Source organism: Chlorocebus sabaeus, chromosome 21 (genome assembly GCF_047675955.1).
Source record: "Chlorocebus sabaeus isolate Y175 chromosome 21, mChlSab1.0.hap1, whole genome shotgun sequence".
In the NCBI taxonomy this organism is placed as follows: Eukaryota; Metazoa; Chordata; class Mammalia; order Primates; family Cercopithecidae; genus Chlorocebus; species Chlorocebus sabaeus.
In genome coordinates this window covers 117634477-117658117 of record NC_132924.1, presented here as the reverse complement: position 1 = coordinate 117658117, position 23641 = coordinate 117634477, and the positions used below count along the sequence as shown (strand labels likewise).

The 23641-nt window shown below is 37.4% G+C and overlaps 1 protein-coding gene across 1 annotated transcript in view; it reads left to right on the top strand.

Moving 5' to 3' along the window:
* TPK1 (thiamin pyrophosphokinase 1) overlaps window positions 1-23641 on the top strand; it is a 382381-nt gene that overhangs the window by 225824 nt on the left and 132916 nt on the right. The window contains exon 7 of the mRNA XM_073009463.1: window positions 16695-16841. Coding sequence (XP_072865564.1) covers window positions 16695-16841 — 147 coding nt within the window. The remainder of the gene's footprint in view (window positions 1-16694; window positions 16842-23641) is intronic.

Genomic DNA, 23641 nt, shown 5'->3' with positions numbered 1-23641 from the left:
GTAACTGAGGCATTGTAATACTTCTATGACAAGTTCACTACCTTTTTGCCTGTGCCTGTGTACCTCAAAGGGATACGGTAAGCTTAAATTGATAATTTTTAAAAGATTTTAGAAGGTAACATGACACATGTATTCATTTTTATATATATTCAACCATTCAGTTACACATGAATATGTCTATATACACCACTCCTTGCTTTTTCGTGTATAACAACATTGTTCTGTTTGTTGAGTGCCAAAGTAACTACTTGTATGTTCAGATTTTGGAACAAACGCAGTGCAAGCTAAGTATCAGACAAAGAAGCAAGGCTAAGGAAAAGATTTCTGGGCATCAGCCTGTGTTAGCAGGCTATTTCCTAGATCATTTTGGAGAAGCCTTCAAAAGAGGAATTCACGTCTCTGTTTCTCCTTCTTAGAGATCAGCAATCTTTTTTATAGTGCTGTGCAACGAGAGAAAAGAGATAAACCCAGTGCTTTGAAGTGACTTGGGAGATGTTGCTACGGATATAAAAAGCTTGCTACCTTAGAGGCTGTGGCAACCTAATCCATCCCTGCCAGAGGAGAAGCATGCTATTTATAGGCCCCAAGACAAGGGTTAAGTTTATCTGCTTACCAGGAATCTCAGCTTGATGACTCACCTGCCAGATAAAATTTCTTATTAATGCAGAGAATTCCAGATTTGGTTGGTGTGAGGCTCCTCTTCAAAAGAGACTCTGACCTTACATGAAAAGGAGTATTTTATTTTGAATTACAGCATCGTGAGAATGCAGAAACTGCAGATGTAGAAAGAAACTATATATTGAGGAATTTTGTAACAATAATGCACATATAATAGAACATCCTGAAATTACTTAGTAGATTGTAAAATTTGTCCTTATTCTGTATATTCCTTAGCCAGAGAATATTACATGTGGTAGTCCCTATATCTATAATTATGATTGTCCACAATGATAATAGTGTCTATATTTTTAAGAAATGTTTTGGGGCTGTGCACAGGGGCTAATGCCAGCAACTTCAGCACTTTGGGAGGTCGAGGCAGAGGATTGCTTAAGCCCAGAAGTTTGAGACCATCCTGGGCAACATAGTGAGACCTCATCTCTAGAAACAAATAAAAATGAGCAGGGTGTAGTTGTGCATGCCTTTAGTCCCAGTTACTTGGGAGGCCGAGGGGAGAGGATAGCTTGAGACTTGGAGGTCAAGGCTGCAGTTCAGCCATTCTCGCACCACTGCACTCCAGCCTGGGCAATAGAGCGAGACCCTGTCTCAAAAACAAACAAACAAAAATAAATGTGTGGCTTATAGTTTAAGCCATGACTGAAAAACTGGAATGATGTTACTGCTCATGATGGGTCTATGTATGTCAGATTGATATATTTTTAGTGGTGATTAAATAGGTAATGAAGAAAAGAGATGCATGTAATTTTTTTTTTTTTTTTTTTTTTGCTTTGTGTCAGGTGATGAGCCTAGATATCTCAGAAAGTTCCATTTAAGTTAAAGAAGAAGATGGAATCCTATAGTATTCACTCTCTATCCGTCTCCTCTGTTAGTAGCTGGAAGTAGAAGTTCATGTTGTATCCATGACTGTCTGCTTTCCCATTTGTACTTAGCCCTCCATGGTTAACGTGCTGTTTCATAACAGAAAATGGCATACGAAAATCCAGATTCATGGAGTGGAAATAAGATGATACTAACTTCTTTCCTGAATCTGCTGTGTACCTTCCCCCGTGAACATATATGTCGATGTATATAATTCTCAGTATGAACAACTGGATCAGGATATCTTCAAACATATTAGGAAATAGGAATGTCTAAATCAAGTTCTATTGATTGCAGTTTAATTCTGTTTCCTCATCGATTTCTACTAGAGGATTTAGATGCCTGTAAGATTGACCCTAAAGATTCTGATTTTTCTTTTTTTGTAAAGCATCCATATAAATAAAGGGAATTATTTTAGAGAGGAAATTATTATTTGAACAAATATTTTATTCCAGATTACAGATTTACTGTGATGCTCATGGATATGGAATACGTTTAAGGAAAATAGCACATAGCGTAATTATCACTTTCAGGTTAGCCTGGGGGTAGCTTCAACTTATGAAGAAGACTTACTGCATTGCAAGAAATACACTTTAATTTAATCAATGTCACTGCAGTAACATGTTTAACATTCTCATTTGGCATTATGAAATGGTCCAGTGCGTATTTAGAAACCAGAGTGTTAATGACAAAGTGCCAAATTTGCAATCAAAATACTCTCTATTCTCCCAGAAGGTGGAAAGGGGATAATTAACGTAAATGTGTATGTTACACCAGATTGGTAGATCTAAGGATTGCACTACAGCAAGTCTGATGGCCACCTGCTATAACTGGGCAATAAACAGTAGAGTTTTAAACCACTAAACTTTGTGGGAAATAATATACCAAAAATAGTACAAATAGCCAAATCCAATTTATGCAGACATGGAAGCTAGATGTTTCATGTATCACTTTCAATGAGACTGTGCAACTAAGACTTATTTCATGACTGAATTCCAGCAAGAAATATGCTCAGATTAAAACAAATCATGATGATGAAAGAGGATAGTTGCTATTAAGAAATGATCACAAGTATAGATACACTAATCTCCTGGGACCACAGCATGTCTTTATCACAGTCGATCGGTTCCAAAGTGGCTTGGAAAATTGTCTTTTGTCAACTTGATCATTGGTGGGTGTGACTGAAGAAAAAGGATACAGATTCTGAGCTATCAACCCATTTTCCGTGGAAAGGGAAGGAGTGACTATAGTGTGCTTTCAGGTATTCAACTTTAGCGGGGCCTTATGTATGTTAGAGAATTTTTAGTCAGAGTAAACAGTACTTGGTACTTTTTGAGTAGGACTTCAACAGTAGATTTTGGGATGTTTTCAATTGTGTACCAAGCAACGTTTATAAAAGAAAATTGTATGGCTGGGCGCTGTGACTCAAGCCTGTAATCCCAGCACTTTGGGAGACCGAGACGGGCGGATCACGAGGTCAAGAGATCAAGACCATCCTGGTTAACACGGTGAAACCCCGTCTCTACTAAAAAATACAAAAAACTAGCCGGGCGTGGTGGCGGGCGCCTGTAGTCCCCGCTACTCGGGAGGTTTGGCAGGAGAATGACGTAAACCCAGGAGGCGGAGCTTGCAGTGAGCCAAGATCGCGCCACTCACTCCAGCCTGGGCGACAGAGCGAGACTCCGTCTCAAAAGAAAAAAGAAAATTGTAATATCCTTTCAAAGTCTATCTCCAAATAGCTAATTGTTTCTAAATATAAGTAACACTTATTTTTCATTTTACACTAAACACCTAGTGTGTTAAAGATGGCACACTAGGTATTACGGCCATTCTAAACCATAAACAATGGATCTTTCCATTCCTCATAACTCCTTTAATTCAAAAGGAATACCTTTGAATTCACTAAAATATCTTCATATCCTGAGAATGTGAGAGGTTTGGACACCATAATTACCTCTAGTAGGTTTTCTAATATCTATGCTGTTTATACAGACCCTGATTTTATGTATTGTTATTTACTCATAATTCCTAGTCTTCTCCTCAAAGAATTTAATTTTCAGCAAAGATAAGTTGAATGAAATTATGTTGAAAAAGAAACTTCCCACAAGGGTGTGGTTTTTTTTATTCCATTCAACTCTCCTTACCACTCACTTCTGATATAGGGAAATGTAAATACATGCATATTTGCTCTTCCTGTCCCATGGTGTATTTATATGGGGAAGAAAAATAACACATTTCTACATTTTCTAGATATAACACTCTTGTGTTTGTTTATATGCAAAAAAATGTCCCATCTATAGGGATCTCATTGATCTGGCTTGAAAACCTGTAGTCCAGTTAATCAAAGAAATATCAATATTCGATATCAATATTCAGCTTTGTGAGGAAAGCACTATTATTACATGATTATTACAAAATCATAAGGCAGCCGGTCTTGAAATGTTTAGTTAAAAGATTCAAAATCATTGCCCAGGGTGAATCAGAAAAGGTTTTCATTGTTCAGGGAGTGAACTCTCTGTCATTGTCCTATACACTGTCACGATCGGAGTACCTGAAATTAACGTGCTTTCAGAGATTCTTTGAAGCAATCTGAGGGTAAACAGAACACACCTATGATAAAAGCACTGCATCCAGTGTACCTAGGGAGTGCTCTAAAGGAGGAGAAATGTCACAGCAGTCATCAGATTTAGGTTGCTTGGGGTCAACATATGAAGAACCTTTAATTTCTAGATAAGAAATTTGAGCCTTGATCTATATAGATAATCATAAGCTATTAAAAATTTTTGAGCAGAAAATCATAAGGCAATTTAGAAAAATAATGTAATGGTTGTATGCAAGCTGCATTGAAGGATGGAGAATCTAATGACAGTAATAAAAGAACCAATTACCGTGTTCTTGGAAGGACAATACTTTAGTCATTTTCTCCATCAAGAATTTGAGAAAGGAATAGAGACCTCAGAAATTAGCCTTAAAGTATATACTTGGTGCTGATTGATCTTTTTTGACAAAATTGAAACCTCAAAACTATAACTATTCAGCTAACATCTATTATGCATGTGCCAGGCACTCTGCTAAGTATTATAGATTGAGAAATGCAAACTGAATGAGACCCAGTTTCTGACTCTAAGACTGTCCTGTCTTTTGGGGTGGATGCACTTGTAATCAGATTATCTTGATACACTGTCAGTAGTGCTACAGTAGAAGTCTGATAGGATGGGTGAGAAGCCCACTGGAAGCAAACATTTTCCAGTCTAGAGTGTTCTAAGACTCCTTCCTAGTGGAGGTGGTCAGTCTGCTGAGTCTTGAAGGTATGGTAAGGGCTTACCAGAATAAGGGGAGTGTTTACTTTGAGTATTCAAAGTTAAAGGTAAACCCCTTAATTCTGGCATGTCAGAGAATAGGCAGTCCTGCGAGAATGTAATAATCACACATACACCCTTGGTTCAGGCAATGTTTACATTTGCTTCCTTTAACAAGCTGGCAGAGAACTTTACTGGGATTGGTTAATCTCTCCTGGACTCTCCTACTGCTGGTTCCTATCTTAGTGTGTCAAGGATCTGTGCCAGCAAGACTTTCTTTTTCCACTTATGCAGGGAAGTTGGAGTCCCTTGGCTGAGCTCTCCAGAGAGGTACAGGGGCATCAGTGCTAGAGGGTTAATGAGGGTATAGACTGCCTGGGATTTTATGCTAAAACTTTTACCAGGGGATTATGGTTTATAGCAGACACGTGTCTTAGCACAGATCCTCGTCACAGTGCCCGTAGTTTTTCAGATGCAAAGAAGCTTGTATACGTTGCTGACTCGTCATGTTTGCACTCCTCCCCCTTTTTAGAAAACACTTTTTTTCCTAAAATAACATGTTGAAAAAATGGTTTTTTATAATCATGTGTTATAGACTGAGTTTTTGTGTCTCCGAAAATTCATATGGGAATATCTTACCCCCAGTGTGATTGTATTGAGGAGGTTGGGCCTTTGGAAGGTAATTCGTTCATGGGGGTGGAGACTTCATGAATTGGATTAGCCCTGATGAAAAAAGAGCTTGTTCCTCTGTCTCTACTCTCTGCCGTGACCATGTGAGGATGCAATGAATAGATGGCCATCTGCAAACCAGGAAGAGGGTCCTCACCAGAACTGCATCTGCTGACACCTTGCTCTTGGGCTTCCCAGCCTCCAGAACTGTGAGAAATAAATGTTGTTCAGCTACTCAGTCTAATTTGTTAAAGCAGCCTGAGCTAAGACAACACTTTTATGACATTTCTTAGTAATACGATGTTAAGAGTTCAGAAAAGTAAAACACTCTATCCAACCAAGTTCACTTTTTTTGGTGGTGGAGGTAGGCATCTTTTGGAAATACTTACAGTAATTACATGCTTTACAAGGAAAGGAGGGGAAAGGTGATAGTTTAAGCACTAAAGTCGGAAATCTTGTGATGTTTTCTGATATTTTTTTTTTTTTTGAGATGGAGTTTCGCTCTTGTAGCCCAGGCTGGAGTGCAATGGCGTGATCTCGGCTTACTGCAACCTGCGCCTCCTGGGTTCAAGCGATTCTCCTGTCTCAGCCTCCCGAGTAGCTGCGATAACAGGCGCATGCCACCATGCCCAGCTAATTTTTGTGTTTATAGTAAAGACGGGATTTCATCATATTGGTCAGGCTGATCTCAAACTCCTGACTTCAGGTGATCCTCTTGCCTTGGCCTCCCAGAGTGCTGGAATTACAGGCGTGAGCCACCACGCCTGGTCATTTTCTGAGAATGAAAGTATGGTTGTCCCTTGGTATCTATGGGGGATTTGTTCCAGGACCTACCGTGCATACCAAAATCTGTGGATGCCCATGTCCCTGATATAAAATGGCATAGTATTGGCAAGTAACCTATGTATATCATTCTGTATACTTTAAGCCATCTCTAGATTATTTATAATACGGAATGTCAATACTATGTAAATAATTGTTGTACTGTATTGTTTAAGGAATAATGGCAAGGAAAAAAATCTGCCCATGTTCAGTACAGACACAATTTTTTTTTCTGTATATTTTTGATCCATAGTTGGTTGAAACCTAAGGATGCAGAACCCCTGGATATAGAGGGCTGATTGTATTTCTAGAATGTAAATGTGGGGTGGGAGTTGAAGATGTGATTTATTTATGTCATTTATTATGGAGGCAAATGGACTTCATCTTGTGGAGCCTGGAGAACCAATACTTAATTTTTTTTTATTTTTTGAGACAGAGTCTCGCACTGTCGCCCAGGCTACTAGACTGGAGTGCAGTGGCGCGATCTCTGCTCACTGCAACTTCCGCCTCCCGGGTTCACGCCATTCTTCTGCCTCAACCTCCCGAGTAGCTGGGACTACAGGCGCCCACCACCATGCCATGCTAATTTTTTGTGTTTTTAGTAGAGACGGGGTTTCACTGTGTTAGCCAGGATGGTCTTGATCTCCTGACCTCGTGATCCGCCCGCCTCAGTCTCCCAAAGTGCTGGGATTACAGGCGTGAACCACTGCACCCAGCACCAATACCTAACTTTAAGCAGAACATTGGCAAGCTCAGATTTAATATTTGGAAAACTTACTGTCATAACCAATTGAAGGACTCCTTGGTTATAGAGGCAGCATTGTAGATAAGAAGGCCAGTGGAATTATCCATGTGAGAATTATGATTTCTGAATTAAGGCTGTGACAGGGATGATGAAATAAGAATTATTTGAGAAAAATCTAGAATTTCCTCAGATTTCTTATCTGTGAATGGAAGCCTCAAAATTTTGCCATTGCAAGAGACATTATTTCTATCTCACCCAAACATGCTTACACTAAACTAGACCTTACTAGTTTGGTGTAATGTAGCCTGCTTGAAATGGAAACAGGATCCCTGCAGTAGTGCTTCCATAGCTTGACAAGATGCAACAAGGTGTATCCTGTGTTTGTTCATATAACATACGTTGGTACTATAAAATACGAGTTCTTTACTTTCTCTCTGGTTTCTCATTGAGCTTCGTATTAATCAGTAGAATTATTTTATCGGCTTACTAAAACATGTTTTAGTATTACTTTTTTTTTAGTCAAATTATTTGTTCTTGCTCTATCTTGATCCCACTCATTCCTCCAAACCCTGAATTGGCTCTTCCATCTTCAAATTATAGGATGAAACAAACCAAGAATTTCATTATTCTACTGAAGCCTCACTAGAGTGCAGCACACATCTTTGAGAGTTAAAGGAACCTTATTAAGCGTAATCTAAATTTTTTTTACCCTAGTGTTTAATTTTGTTAAGTTGGCTATGCTAACGTTAGTTGCAGCTCTCAGACAGTAGGGTAAACATATGCCTTGGTTTACATGGGATAGTTCCAGTTTATGCCCGTATTCTTGGTGTAATTTATTTATAATGTCCCCTTTTTACTTTCAAAAGTGTCTCGGTTTGTACATTAAATTGTATGATCACCCTATCTATCAGGGAGAGCCACAAAGAAATCGTCCATTTATGCATTTCTAGAATTCAATTTATGAAAAGTAAATGTAATTAAAATATGCTGACAGCCACTGTGCCTGCTGTAGACTTCATTCATACTGTCTCTAAGTCTTTTTGAGGACAAATGGAGTAAAACTTGTCATTTGTTTACTGAAAGATTTTTACTGCTATAATATAAAAATGAAATTACTTCTCTTTTGGTGCTATATGTCCCTCAACCAGTCTTGTCATGATTCTATTAAGGTAAATAATGCAAAGCTGAGTTTTGCATTTATTTTCTAAACTAAATACATACTATGACTATTTAACTTATTGTGGTGGAAAACAGAGAACCTTATATGGACTTATAAGTGAAACGAATCTTGAAAAATGTGATAATGAATTTAGTGCATCCCCTCCCTTTACAGATGAGTGACCCAGATCACAAGGAGATTATGTTACATATATGTGGTTCATGGCTACTTAAGTAGCATACAGTGCTATAACTAGACCTCCATTGTTTTAATCCAGGGATTCAAGGTTCTTTTCGCTAGATGGGATTGCATATGAAAACCACAGGCTACCTTTATTCCCCTCCCAGTCATCTTGTAAACAAAAAGGTCCGTGGAAAACATCCTGACTTTAGAGTAGGAAATATATGGAAAGCAGTCAGAAATTGATATTTTACATTTCATATATTTAAAATATGGCATAATAGGTATGTGATGAGTACCTTTGTATATGTACGCCAAATTTTTTTTTTTTTTTTTGAGACAGTCTCTCTCTCTGTCGCCCAGGCTGGGGTGCAGTGGTGCGATCTCGGCTCACTGCAAGCTCCACTGCCTCCCGGGTTCACGCCATTCTCCTGCCTCAGCCTCCCTAGAAGCTGGGACTACAGGCACCCGACACCACACCTGGCAAATTTTTTTGTATTTTTAGCAGAGATGGGGTTTCACCGTGTTCGCCAGGATGGTCTCGATCTCCTGACCTCGTGATCTGCCCGCCTCGGCCTCCCAATATGTTTTAAATTTTTAATTGACTGCATATGTTTATGGTGTACAACATGATGTTTTGATACCTGTATATACATTGTGGAGTGATCAAATCAGGATAATGTGAATATCCATCACTTTAAGTGTTTATCATTTCTTTGTGGTGAGAACATTGAAAATCCTCACTTTTAGCTATTTTGAAATATATAATACATTATTAACTGTCATCACTGTGCTGTTCAACCACACCTTATTTCTTCTAACTAACTTTGTACTCATTGGCCAATGTCTGTTTTTCCTCCATCCACCAGCCTCTGATAATTACCATTTTACTCTCTACTTCTATGAGCTTGACTTTTATAGATTCCACATGTGAGATCAGACAGTACTTGTTTCTTTGTTTCTGGCTTGGATAGGTTCATTCACGTCACAAATGATAGAATTTCCTAGTTTTTTAAAAAAGGCTAAATCATATTCCATTATTTATAGATACCACAGTTTTTAACCCATTTGGTAGATACTTGGGTTATTTCCACATCTTGACTATTGTGAATAATGCAGTGAATGTAGGAATGCAGATATCTCTTCAGCATACTGGTTTCCATTACTTTGGGTATATTCCAGTAGTGGGATTGCTGGATCGTATTGTGATTCTATTTTCAGTTTTTAGAGGAAATTCTATACATTTCTTTACATAGCTGTACTAATTTGTAAAACCACCAAAAGTGTATGTATAAGGGTTCCCTTTTCCCCACATCTTCACCAACACTTATCTTTCAACTCTTTGATAATAGCCAGTCTAAAAGTTGTGAGGTAATAATTCATTGTGGTTTTAATTTGCATTCATCTGATGATTAGACCATGATGAGCATTTCTTCACATATCTGTTGGCCATTTCTGTTTTCTTTTGAGAAATGTCTTTAAATCCTTTGCCTATATTTTAAAAGGGTTAAAATGTGGCACATATACACCATGGAATACTATGCAGCCATATAAAAGGATGAGTTCATGTCCTTTGTAGGGACACGGATGAAACTGGCAACCATCATTCTGAGCAAACTATCGCAGGGACAAAAAACCAAACACCACATGTTCTCACTCATTGGTGGGAATTGAACATTGAGAACACCTGGACACAGGAAGGGGAACATCACACACCGGGGCCTGTTGTGGGGTGAGGGAGCAGGGAGGGATAGCATTAGGAGATATACCTAATGTAAATGACAAGTTAATGGGTGCAGCACACCAACATGGCACATGTATACATATGTAACAAACCTGTACATTGTGCACATGTACCCTAGAACTTAAAGTATAATAATAAAAAATAATAAGTATTTTTTAAAAAGGGTGATTTGTTATCTTGTTAGAGTAGTCTGAGTTTCTTGTATATTTTAAATAGTAGCCCCTTATCTGATGTATGATTTGCAAATATTTTCTCCCAGCTCATGGATGCCTCCTTTATTAATTGTTTCTATCACTCTGCAGGTGTCTTTTAGTTTGAACCAATCCCATTTGTCTATTTTAGCCCTTGTTACTTGTGATTTTGGGGTCATTATCTAAGAAGTTTCTACGCAGAACGATGTCAGTCTTAGGGCTTTTTCTCCGTGTTTTCTTCTTATGTTTTATGGTTTCTGCTCGTATGTGTAAATCCTTCATACATTTTGAGTTGATTATTTCATAAGGGGTGAGTTAAGGACCCAAACAACTCCCAGACTCAAGCGATTCTTCTGCCTCAGCTTCCCAAGTAACTAGGACTACAGATGCATGCCACCATGCAAAGCTAATTTTTTTTTTTTACTTTTTACCTTTTATTTATTTATTTTTAATTTTTTTTGGCAGAGATGGGAGTCTTGCTACGTTGCCTAGGCTGGTCTTGAACTCCTGGCCTCAAGCAGTCCTCTTGCTTTGGCCTCCATAAGTTCTGGGATTACAAGCATGAACTACCATGCCTGGCCTCCAATTTCTTTCTTTCATACGTGGATATCTAGTTTTTCCAACATCATTTATTGAAGAGACTACACTTTCTTCAATGTGTGCTTTTCACAATTTTGTTGAAAATCAATTGACCATAGATATGTGGGTTTATTTTGGAGCTCCCTATCCTATTCCATTGGTTGATGTATCTGTTTTTCTGTCAGTATCTTGCTGTTTTGATTACTATAGCATTGTAATATATTTTGAAATCTGGTAGTATGATACCTCCAGCTTTCTTCTTTTTATTGAAGATTGCTTTGTCTATTTGGTGTCTTTTGTGACTCCATATGAATTTTATGAATTTATTTTCTATTTCTGTGAAGAACTACATTGGAATTTTTATAGGGATTGCATTGAATCTGTAGCATTGTGAGTAATATGGACATTTTAACAGTATTCTTCCAATTGAAGAACATGGGATATCTTTTCATTTGTGTCATCTTTAATTTCTTAATTAATGTTTTATAGTTTTTAGTATTCAGATCTTTCACTTATAATTTGGTTAAATTTACTCCTAAATATTTTTTTGATCCTATTATTAATGGGATTGTTTTCTTCACTTCTTTTTCAGACAGTTCATTGTTACTATATAGAAGCTACTGATTTTTTATTTTGCACCCTACAACTTTACTGAATTTGTTAGTTTAAACCATTTTTTGGTAGCTTCTTTAGGATTTTCTGTATATATTAATAAGATCATGACATCAACAAACAGATATAATTTCACTTCATCCTTTCCTGTTTGGATGCTTATTTCTTTCTCTTGCCTTATGGCTCTGGCTAGGACTTTCAGGACTATGTTGAAGATACTTAATATGATTTTTATCTTCTAAAATTTGTTAGACTTGTTCCATGACCTAACATATGATCTATTCTGGAGAATGTTCCTTGTGCACTTAAGAAGAGTGTGTCTTCTGTTGCTGTTGGATAGAATGTTCTGGATATGTCTTTTGGGTCCATTTGTGGTACTTCAAAGTTTTTCTGTCTGGATGACCTGTCTAATGTTTAAAGCGGGGTATTGAAATCTCCTACTATTATTGTGTGGAAGTCTTTGTCTCCTTTCAGATCTCTTAATGTTTACTGTATATATTTAGGTGTTCCAATGTTGGGTGGACATATATTTACAATTGTCATATCCTCTTGATGAACTGACCCCTTTGTCAGTATATAAGAATCTTCTTTGTCTATTTTTACTGTTTCTACCTAAAGTCTATTTTGTTTGTATTATGTATAGCTGCCCCTGCATTCTTTTTGTTTCCATTTTCATGGAATGTCTTTTTTATTCCTTCACCTTCAGCCTATGAGTGTCCTTTAAAGTAAAGCAAGTCTTTAAAGGACACTCATAGAATGAAAATGAAGGAATGAAAAAGGCATTCCATGTTGAGTCTTTACAACAATATATTCAACCACTCTATACTTTTTGATTGGAAAAGTTAATCCATTTACATTTATATAATTATTGATAGGTGCAGACTTACTAGTGCCATTTTGTTCATTGTTTTCTGTAGAGCAGTTGTTTTTTAGATCTTCTGATCTTTTTTTCCGCTGGTGTTCTTCCTTTGTGGTTTGATGGACGGCTCCCTGTAGTAGTATGCTTTAGATCTTTTCTTCTTATCTTTTGTGTATCTCTTAGAGGATTTTGCTTTGTGGTTACCCTGAGGCTTACATAAAACATACTGAAAACTGGCTATTTCAAATTGATAACAGCTTAATTTTGATCCCATACACCTACTACACATTTACTCTTCTACTTCCCACATTTTATGTTTTAATGTCTTGGTTTATGTTTTTTATAATACATAATCACTTGAAAAATTATTAAAGCTGTAGTTTTGTTTTTAGTAATTTTGCCTTTTATCCTTTATACTGGAGGTATAATTGTTTACCCAGCACTGTTTTGGTGTTACAGTGTATTGGATTTGACAGTAGACTTGCTTTTATACTTAAAGTTTTATACTCTCATATATTTTAATGTTACTAATTAGTGTCCTCTTCTTCTGCTTGAAGAACTCCCTTTGGCCTTTCTTATAAGACAAGTCTAGTGGTGATAAACTCTCTCAGTTTTTGTTTATCTGAGTGTTTATTACCTCTTCATTTTCAAAAGACAGGATTGCTGGGAGTAGTATTCTTGGTTGACAGAACAACTCCCATCCCCCTTCAGGATTTTGAATATATGATTTAACTCCCTTCTAGCCTACGATATTTCTGCTGAGAAATACACTGATACTTTTATGGAGATTCGTTTACATGTGACAATTCACTTTTTCCTTGCTGCTTTCAACACCCTAACTTTTGACATTTTGATTATGATGTGTCTTGGTGTGGGTCTTTTTTGGATTTATCTTATTTGATTTATCATAGGCTTCTTGGATTTGCTTTCTATTTCCTTCCCCAGGCTGGGGATGTTTTCTGCCATTATTTCTTCGAATGTATTTTCTGTTCTTTTCTCTTTCTCTTGTTCTTCTAGTACACTAATAATATGTAAGTTGTTATACTTGATAGTGTCACATACGTCTCTTAAGCAATCCTTACTTTTTTTCACTTGTCAGATATTGCTGAAGGATTAAGTAATAAAAGGACTGGGAATTGACCACTGAGTTTTGCTATGTAGATGCCTTGGGTATTCATGTTTGTTGCAGTAATAAAGCGTAGCAAACTTATCTCTTATCTGTATTACTATAATGATCTCTTTTTATCTCCTGACTTCTTGCCTTTTCACAGTTTATTCTCAACACACTCCGCGTGGTGACATTTTAAAATACATAGATCATATCAATCCTCAGCCCAGAATGGCCCCCCATTTAATGTTAATAAAAACCAAGGACTTTACAATGACTTAACAAAGCTCTATACAAATCTAACACTTGCATTTTACTCTGATTTTTCCTACTTCTACTAATTTTTCATTTTTCTCTAGCAACTTAACTCCTAAAGCTCTTTGCCAATGCCTGTAGCCATGTAACATTGTCCCTATATTACTATAATCTGTTCTCTGAAATATCGTCCCGCCCCCTATTGTCCTGCCCCACGTATCCAAATATGTGGCTAATTCCCTCAACTTCTTTCAAGTCTTTGTCTACTTTATTACTTTTCCAATGCAGCCTACTGTAACTGTCTTATTTAAAGTTGAAACATTCCCCCCAACCATTTTTTATCTTCCTTTCTCTACTCTATTATTCTTTTTTAGCATTTACCACCTTTTTCACATTCTAACTTATATATTCATATAAAAAAAACCTTTTTATCAAGTGTATATTATCCTTCATTTGAATATTAACTCCATGAAGGCAGGGGCTTATGTGTTCTTTGCTGATATCCTAAGTATTTAGGATATTTCCTAGCACACGGTAAATAATCCACAAACATTGGTTAGTTTTTCTTGTCATTAACTTGTAAATGAAGGTTATAAAAGCATCAGATGTATATCTGAGCTAATAAATACGACGTGTTTGCTTTTTTCATAAGCTACTACCTGTTGGAATCATTTCCAAGTAAGAAAGTACTATTTTGTAGGAGTTAGGTGATGTTAACTCAGCCTAATAATTAGCTTCTTGCGTCTCTGGTTATTTATTCAGTTTTTCCTGAGTATTTATATGCTCAAGGGAAGCTCAGTAAACACCTGTTGTCTACTCTGTTGCAAACACTGTGCTAGCGGCTGTGATTCATAGGCCTCCTCTAGAAGGAGAGATTCACAAGTATGTCAATGTTTATAACAAAGTATGACTGGGTGACGTTAGAAATAAATGCACAGGGGTTTGGGTTCACACAGAAAAGACACACTTGCAGTCTACAAATGGTCTATTTTAGATTGAACACTCTGTCGTCTTTCTGATATCTCTGTGAATATCAGATGTCCTACTTACAGCCAGAACTAGAGAACTGCAAAAATGATCCAAAGCCAATTCCTTTTCTGTCCCACCTGCAGCTTGCATTGATCCTCGTGTTTTTAATCAATCTTGCTAAATACTTCCTGTAGGGAAAATGAGTAGTGATGAGAGGTAATCTTGCTGCTACTTTCTTCTGAAAATTTTAATGATTGATTTACAGATATTGCTTATTCATCATGATATCCCGTTGTAGAAGATGGGGATTAAATTTCAGTCTTAAAGGTTATGGGATCCCTCAAGGCTTAGCGTATAGTAATGAAAAATTGAGAACCTAAAAAGGGGATTTCAGATTCTGTATAGTGAATAAACTTTTATCAGACCTTGCTTCTGATATGAATTTAGGATTATGTGGATAGGAATATGCCATGAACTTTTTACTGCAGCCTTAGAACTTTCTCTATATTTCATATACAATTTCTTATTTATGTATTTCTTTTCAGTTTAAAGCAAATGCTCTAGTTTTCCTGAAGTCATAAATAATCTCTGGGCCTTTCCCAACTGGTCTATAGAGGCCTTCTTAATAAGGCCTCCAAAACATAAATAGAAATGATTTACCTAAGTTGATATCACAAATAGAAGCCATCCCTTTGATAAGTCTATGTCTAATTGCTTACAAGTTAACTCTTTCCTCTGAATATTAACAGATGTCCTGGACATTGTCTGTGTATTTGGAGTAATACATACTTCCTAGATTACATGGTCTTTCTGAGCCACAAAACCTAATTCTTTGAATTCTAAAAAGATCTCTAAGGAGAATAATAGATCCTTTAGATGTATGGTTTGTCTGGTTTCTGTTTCTTGTTTTCTTTTTCTTTCTTTCTTTTTTTTTTTTTTTTTTTTCTGAGACATAGTCTCACTCTGTCGCCCAGGCTGGAGTGCAATGGCGCAATCTTGGCTCACCACAACCTGTGCCTCCTGGGTTCAAATGATTCTCCTGCCTCAGCCTCCCCAGTAGCTGGGACTACAGGTGCGCACCACCACGTGGACCCAGCTAATTTTTGTATTTTTAGTAGAGACGGGGTTTCATCATGTTGGCCGGGATGATCTCGATCTCTTAACCTCGTGATCCGCCTGCCTCAGTCCCCAAAGTGCTGAGGTTACAGGCGTGAGCCACTGCACCCAGCCGCCTGGTTTCTTTGATTTTTAACTTTTGATGTTCCTGGGTACATACTAGGTGTATATATTTCTGGGGAACACACAGATATTTTAGTACAGGCATGCAACGTATAATAATCACATCATGGAAACTGGGTTATCCATCCCCCGAAGCATTTACCCTTTGTGTTACAAACAATCCAGTTATACTCTTAGTTATTGGTTTGCCTGTCTTAAAATATTTTAAGCTTAATATGAAGCATGTTACCCTTAGTAAAAATTCCCATTCTTACATTCTGATAAGGTCACAAACAGGAAACTCATTTCAGAACTTGGTTCTTCTCTGTAATTTACTTTTAGTGTTGTTATGGAACCCCATTTTGAAGTATACATTCCCACAGTATGGCAATTATCTATTTCTTCCTTACGCTAATGTGTCTTTTCTTGCAATATCTTCACTTATTCATTCGTCAAACTCTTGAACATCTGGTGTGTAAAGCACTTCGCAAAATTCCTGGTATAATCGTTGAACCAGAGAAACACAACATTTGGCTTCATGACCTGATACCACTTATTTCTCTGGGAATTGAATAGGTTCTGTTGGTGCTTGGTTAACAGGTTGTTATTCTAAACTCACACCATCTTTATGGATCACACAGTAAGCCTTTTTAATGTATTATTTTAAAACATAAACACCAATATTCTGTATTTTTACGTATTTTTATATGTGACTAAATATGACTCCCGGTTTTACCTTCCTTGCTTAGGTTGATGTGATCGTGACACTGGGAGGCCTCGCTGGGCGTTTTGACCAGATTATGGCATCTGTGAATACCTTGTTCCAAGCGACTCACATCACTCCTTTTCCAATTATAATAATCCAAGAGGAATCGCTGATCTACCTGCTCCAACCAGTAAGTCAAAAGAGAATATAATGTGAGCCCTTTCCTTCACAAAGCTGCTACCACTTGAGTAGACTAGGAGAAAACATTGGCCCTGCTTGGGTCTTTGAACTGTGAGTGGAACTGATCATGTGTGCTTTCTTGTGGCCACTTTAGTTTTGCCTCAGGTCACTGACCAGCAAAATGTGGAGGAGAATCCTGAAAGTTTAAATTTTGTTATGTCTAGAAAACAAGATAAAATGTTGCAACTCTAAATCGACTAAGAATTAAGTTGAGCACTTTTGCGTTTTGAACAGCTGAATGTGAATGACATTTGAGAAAAACCTCAATAGGGGAAACACAAGGCTTGGGAAATGCTGCTAATGTAATTCTTATGTATTTTGAGTGTTGTCATTATAATTGGATATAATTGGAAACTGGGTTTGATTTCATTAGGCACTTAGAAGACAATCTTGAGCTTTTACTATTCATAAGTTGCCTGGTGATTAGTTTCTCTGTCTCAGAATAATTTCTAATGATGTCTTTCATTTCCAATAATAAACATTAACGACATTTTCTCTCAGTGTAGTGCATAGAACAGAATTCTCACTAAACAAACACATTTTATGAGGTTTATTGGTGGATTTCAGTTTAAAAATATCATTTGGTAACTTTTTGTTTTTTGGTTTTTTTTGAAGATAGTGGACAGATCTTTCCATGTTTGCCTCTCATCGTAGTCTACTGCTTACAATTCTGCTTCTACCCTACCTACCATCTGTAGTGTGGCATTACTAGAAATTGTGGTTTGGTTAATAGGTTAATAGGGTGGGTTTAGTGTATGCTCACTATTCTTTAGCCAGTTTTGCATTTTTTTTCCTGGCTCTTTGTGTGTCTCAGCCATGTTGCTTTCTGGATAAAAGTAGAGGAGGAGAATTCAGATTTCAAACAATACTATCCATTTATTTAGTCAACAGTTACAGACTGCCTTCTGCGTATTTGTTGCACTGCATGGCAATGAAGGATAAAAATAAATAGTTGCATATGATCTTTGCTCTCCAGATTAAGTGTAATGAAAGATCCATTTATACAAATGTAATCATAATGCAGTGTTGAAAGATTAGTACCAAAAAGTGAAATAATAGAAAACTGGGGCATGTGTATTGTAAGAAAAGTCTTCACAGAGGCACTCATGTTGTCTTTACTCAATTACTTCAACAAACATTTCCTGAGTACCTGCTATTTGCCAGGCTCCTTCCTAGGGATAGAGCAGTTAACAATATAAACAGAAATCCTTTCATGCAACATACCTTCTGCTGAGCTTACAATTCAACAGAATATTCAAGGATGAGTAGATTCTTGCTGTGGAAGATGATGGGAAAGTTATTTAATTCAAGAGGAGCCAGAAAAGAAACACGGAGATGCAGGATATGTTACAGGATTTGCAGGTAATTCTGTGCAGCTAAAATATGGGGTGTGGATGGAAAAATGCCAGAAGATACGACGAGAAAACTAATTGGGATACTGATTGCGAAGAACTTTAAATTCCACACAGTGGAATGTGAACTTCCTTTTGCCATAGGTTTTGGAAAGTCATTAAAAGATTTTGGTTAGCAGTACAGGTATGCTTTTTAGATTTCTTATCAAATTATATGTTGGTTAAATACCCATAGATTCCCAACAGTTTCTGAAGTTTGAAACTTACTACTATGGTGAAGCATTGAGCTTTGTTATATTGCATTGAATTGATGGTATGACTGCTAAAGTATGCAGTCATAACTGGTCTCTGTGTAGATGCTCTGGTCAATATATTACTAGTTAAAGATGTCGTACAATACTTTTTAAAATTATAATTGGCAGATTCACGGATAGAAAAAGCTACATCTAAAATATGACTTCTATGTTCAGGTATTTTTACTGTTTTGGGTTTCTGTATTTTCCCTATAATTGGTATAATTATGAACTTTCTGAAATACATTTGGCTTGGGATTCATTGGATATCCTTCCAGCTACAGATTGTTGTCTGTCGTCATTTCTGGAAAACCCTCAACCATTATGTTTTCAAAGAGTGCCCTATTCTTCTCTTTTCTTCTGTACCTCCTATTACATGTATTTAAGACCCTCTACTTGTATCATATACATCTCAGCACTTTCATATTTTCTATGTCTTAATCTCTCTGGGCTGCATTCTGAAGTTCTTCACCAGCTCTGTGTTCTGTTCACTGTCCCGCTTCCACTCTTCCTATCTGCCGCTAGACCCACCCTCCGCATTTTTAATTCCTGCCATGAGCATTCTTTCTTACATGCGTGCCCTTTACTCACATTTTCAAGGGACTCTTTCTGAAAACATAATTATCAAACCGGTTTTATAGTCTAGAATAATTCTAATGTAAGCCAGCTGCCTTTTATGTTCACTTTTCCTTTCATATTTCGTGACCTCAGTTCCTTCTCTGTTTTATGATTTCGGGCCGGGACCTCACATTTCTGAGAACTTTAAGTGTGGGAATTGTTTGAGGCGTGGGTTAAAAGTAAATCCAGGGAGAATTTACATTTGCTTTTGCCTGGCTGCTGAGTGGACTTGTAGCCCAGTTCTGTGGGAGCACTAACTCCTTAGGACATTTTGTCTGAGGCTTTTTTGGACCACATTGTCCGTGTAGATTCTGAATGTAACACTGCTGAGAAATTGATGTCTGGTTACAAATGGTCAGGGGAGACTTTTTTCATCTTCTCAGCTATGGAGTGCCAAGGTTTGGTTGTCCACTTTTCCTAGCAGTCCAGTGGGAGTGTTCCTTATATTCATCTTGATATTTCGGATCTCTGCTTTACGTGGTACAGCATCCTTTGAGATGTCCACCTTGGGCAGGCCTTGGGCTTTGTCTTCTGACAACCTTCCATACTTGGGGGCTTTAGAAACTGAAGCTCGGGTTCATCTGATTTTTTAAACACTCTCCAGATGAAAGTTAGCCTTGGCCTTCTTTTTATATCAAAAGGTAGTTTTGGCTTCTGGGCAAAATTCTTTTTTCTTTTCTTTTCTTTTCTTTTCTTTTTTTTTTAGAGAGACAGTCTCCCTCTGTTGCCCAGGCTGGAGTGCAGTGGCGTGATCTCGGCTCACAGCAGCCTCTGCCTCCTAGAATTCTTTTTTTAAGAAAGATACATTTGATGCATTTTAGAAGATTCTCTTATTTATTTATTTATTTATTTATTTTTAGTATTTTTATTGTCTTCAGTTGGCCAGAGCACTAATCTATCATATTGCCTGTGTACCTCAGTTACCCCCCCAACGTCTATGTTGCAGTAATGGTCAACTCCAGATCTGAGAGGCTTATCCAAAATTAGGTTTATTAAGTTTTTTCTTTTTTCTTATTAATAGAATATCTGATGTGGCTTGAGAGGGATCCCACATTGTATATCTAAGCTAACTGGAACACATTGCTGAAGCAGGGAAACTGATGGCTAGAATATGACACCACATTTTTTAAAGGCCAGGCCTGCCTGTGACCTGTGTCACCTTCTGCGGGAGTGAAGTTCTGCCCCAGCCCAACTGCAAAGGCCGTCTAGGAACTGAAGCTTGTGGGCCCAGGAAGAGGAAACACTGACGTACAAAGCAAGTCTCTCTCACACCACCAGCCACGGATATCTTGAAAGAAATTCTGGAATCATGACCCTACATAACTTACAGGAATGTAACATCCAGTGTGTTAGACTTTAGTTATTAAGGCAGAATCCCCAGTTCTCTAAAGTGGTAAACATGTTAAGAGTACCTGTGTAGCCAAATCCCCAAATATAATGCAATGTAGATTCTCTGTGTGATAATTTTGATTTTGTGTCATTGGAATAACTATAAAATTACCTTATCCTAATGAAGTAATTATTACATAGTGTGGTGCAAAAAGCTCATGCAAGATGACACTCTCTGTTCTTTAAAGTAGTGACAATGGCAGGCACAGGCTTCCACCTATGGGGTTAGCAGATCAGCCTTTGCTCGTCTTGGCCACTCTGTTCTAGGGAGTTCTTTCTCAAGACACAGCCTGACTCTCTGCTCTTCTATCGTTCTTAGTAAGAAAATAGCAAGAATATTAGTAATACAAAAGCATATGTTGAAGTGAATATGTTTGGGGATTTAAGGTATGGATGGATCTCATGTGATCCACCATACTGGTAACAAGCTTTAATTGTATACCTGTGAATGGGATTAATACTAAAAATCAGTTAAAAACTCCTATAGACCGGGCGTGATGGCTCATGCCTATAATCCTAGCACTTTGGAAGGCCGACGCGGGCCGATCACCTGAAGTCGGGAGTTTAAGACCAGCCTTACCAACGCAGTGAAACCCCGTCTCTAAAAAATACAAAATTAGCCAGGCATGGTGGCGCGTGCCTGTAATCCCAGCTACTCAGAAGGCTGAGGCAGGAGAATCGCTTGAACCCGGGAGGTGGAGGTTGCAGTGAGCTAAGATTGCACCACTGCATTCTAACCTGGGCAATAAGAGCAAAACTTCGTCTCAAAAAAAAAAAAACTACTGTAAAATTACTGCACAGAAGCATTCTACATCCTAGAAATGAGACTTGCACCGTTGGGGCTGAACTGGCTCTGTCAGGTGTTACTTCATATAACGGTGTTATTAATATATGTGATACATGCACTGAATGTACCTATATGTTACATGGCGTGCATACATTGGGGAACGTATTCAGAATGGACATCTACAGCAGACTGTTCATTGTTTTTAGAACATACAATCACAGTCAGGACAGGCAGTAGAAATGTTATAAATTTAAACTGAAATCATTTAAAAATATTGCAAAAGTAGACTTAAGAAAATGTTCGTATGCTTTAGCACCAAATAAAGAATGACTTTAAAACTTAAAATTTTTGGCCTGGTGCGGTGGCTCACACCTGTAATCCCAGCACTTCAGGAGGCTGAGGCGGGCAGATCACGAGGTCAGGAAATCGAGACCATCCTGGGTAACACGTTGAAACCCCGTCTCTACTAAAAATACAAAAAATTAGCCAGGCATGGTGGCGGGCACCTGTCGTCCCAGCTACTCAGGAGGCTGAGGCAGAAGAATGGCGTAAAGCCGGGAGGCGGAGGTTGCAGTGAGCCGAGATCGCACCACTGCACTCCAGCCTGGGTGACAGAGCAAGAATCTGTCTCAAAAATAAATAAATAAATAAATAAATATATTTTTAAATGTATTTTTGTAAATTAAAGTTAACATACAATCGTTGAGGAGGAAGATAATACTGATACTTTTACAAGAAGCATCTTATCTGAGCCTTATAACAATACTGGGAGAAAAGCAGGATAATATGGTCACACAGTGAAGTGTTTTGTCTTAGCACTTTTTCCACAACACTACATTTCCTCCTTCATGGGGTTAATGGACTAAGATGCAAATAATAAACTCTTGAAAAAAGTCACAGCCCATAGGCTGGTAATTATCCATAAACAGTGTATAACTGATGGCCGGTTGGTGTGTGCATGTGTATATATAAATATATGTGTGTGTGTGTGTATATGTGTGTGTATGTACATATATGTACACACACACATACACACACACACACACATATATATACTTTTTTTTCCCCTATGATATTATTTTCAGGTAAGATAAATCTTGGATGCACTTTAAGGGTATACCTCATCTTGTTGCTATATCCTTAAGGAAAAATGACTTTCTGAAGTTTTATAATAAAATTTACATCTAACAATAATCTTTCATCATTTAAGCAGACTAAATGATTTACCATTAAGCTTTGCTGAAGTATGTTAAAAGTGGTAAAAATTCAATATAAATGGTAATTATTATGAGTGTTAGATTTGAGCCTAGTGTGTTCTAGAATTTTTTTTCAATTAGATGATCTGAAATTAAAGATAATAATAGGAGGAATAAGTCATCTTATATCAACTGTTTATCTGATAATTTTTTTAGTCTAGTAACTTGGTAAGAGAGCTTGTGTTGTATCTGCTACACTAATTTTAATTGGCTAGAATAGTCCTAGTCCCTGGAACCAGAATGTGCCTTTCTTGATCTTTTTTTTTAAAAATCTATCCTCATATCATCTTAGACTTTCTGTGATGTTCTCTGTTTCTTTTGGAGTGTTTACATGTGAGACACTCATGAGACTAGGTTGTGCAAATAAGTAATTATCTTCCATTCATTAAGATTCGTCATTTGGGACTGACCTATACGTCATAGTAGCAATTCACTTAAAGTGTATAGTTTGTTTCAGTCTAAAGTTTGTGTTCTCTTTTCAGTCCCCTCTCTGTGATGTATTTTTATTAGTTATAAATTGAGTTTTAAAACAAGGATACAGTGAGGTAGTTCCAGTTCAAAATGAATATGGGAAGACGTTTGGAATTTTTTTAGCTGGTTGTTTTTTTAGCATGTAAGGTTTTTCATATTGTATTTTTGGCATATTTCACTTACTACGGGTCAATGTCATTCTGAGTGAAAACCTTGGTAGGTAGCATTTACTTTGTAGGAATGTTCAATTTGCCATTTGAAAAATAGAAAATTCAAAATCGAATCCAAAATAGTCCCTTCCTTAAAATAAACATCCCTCTTTTACTTCCAGAAATGTGTTCTTGATAAGACATCATCACCTTTTATGAGGAGGGGATGCTATGAAATAGATGACAGACATTTCAGACACGAAACGTGGCTGATGTCAGTCACGAGTTAGGCCATCTTCTTGCTGAAGAGTCAGGCGCTCAGCGCCATGTTTATCATGCTGCCTGTGCGGAGTGTGGGTGGCTCCTGGTTTCACATACATGCTCTCTCATTTTCTGGTCCTGTGCGTCTCAGGAGGACAGACACATTAGCTTCTG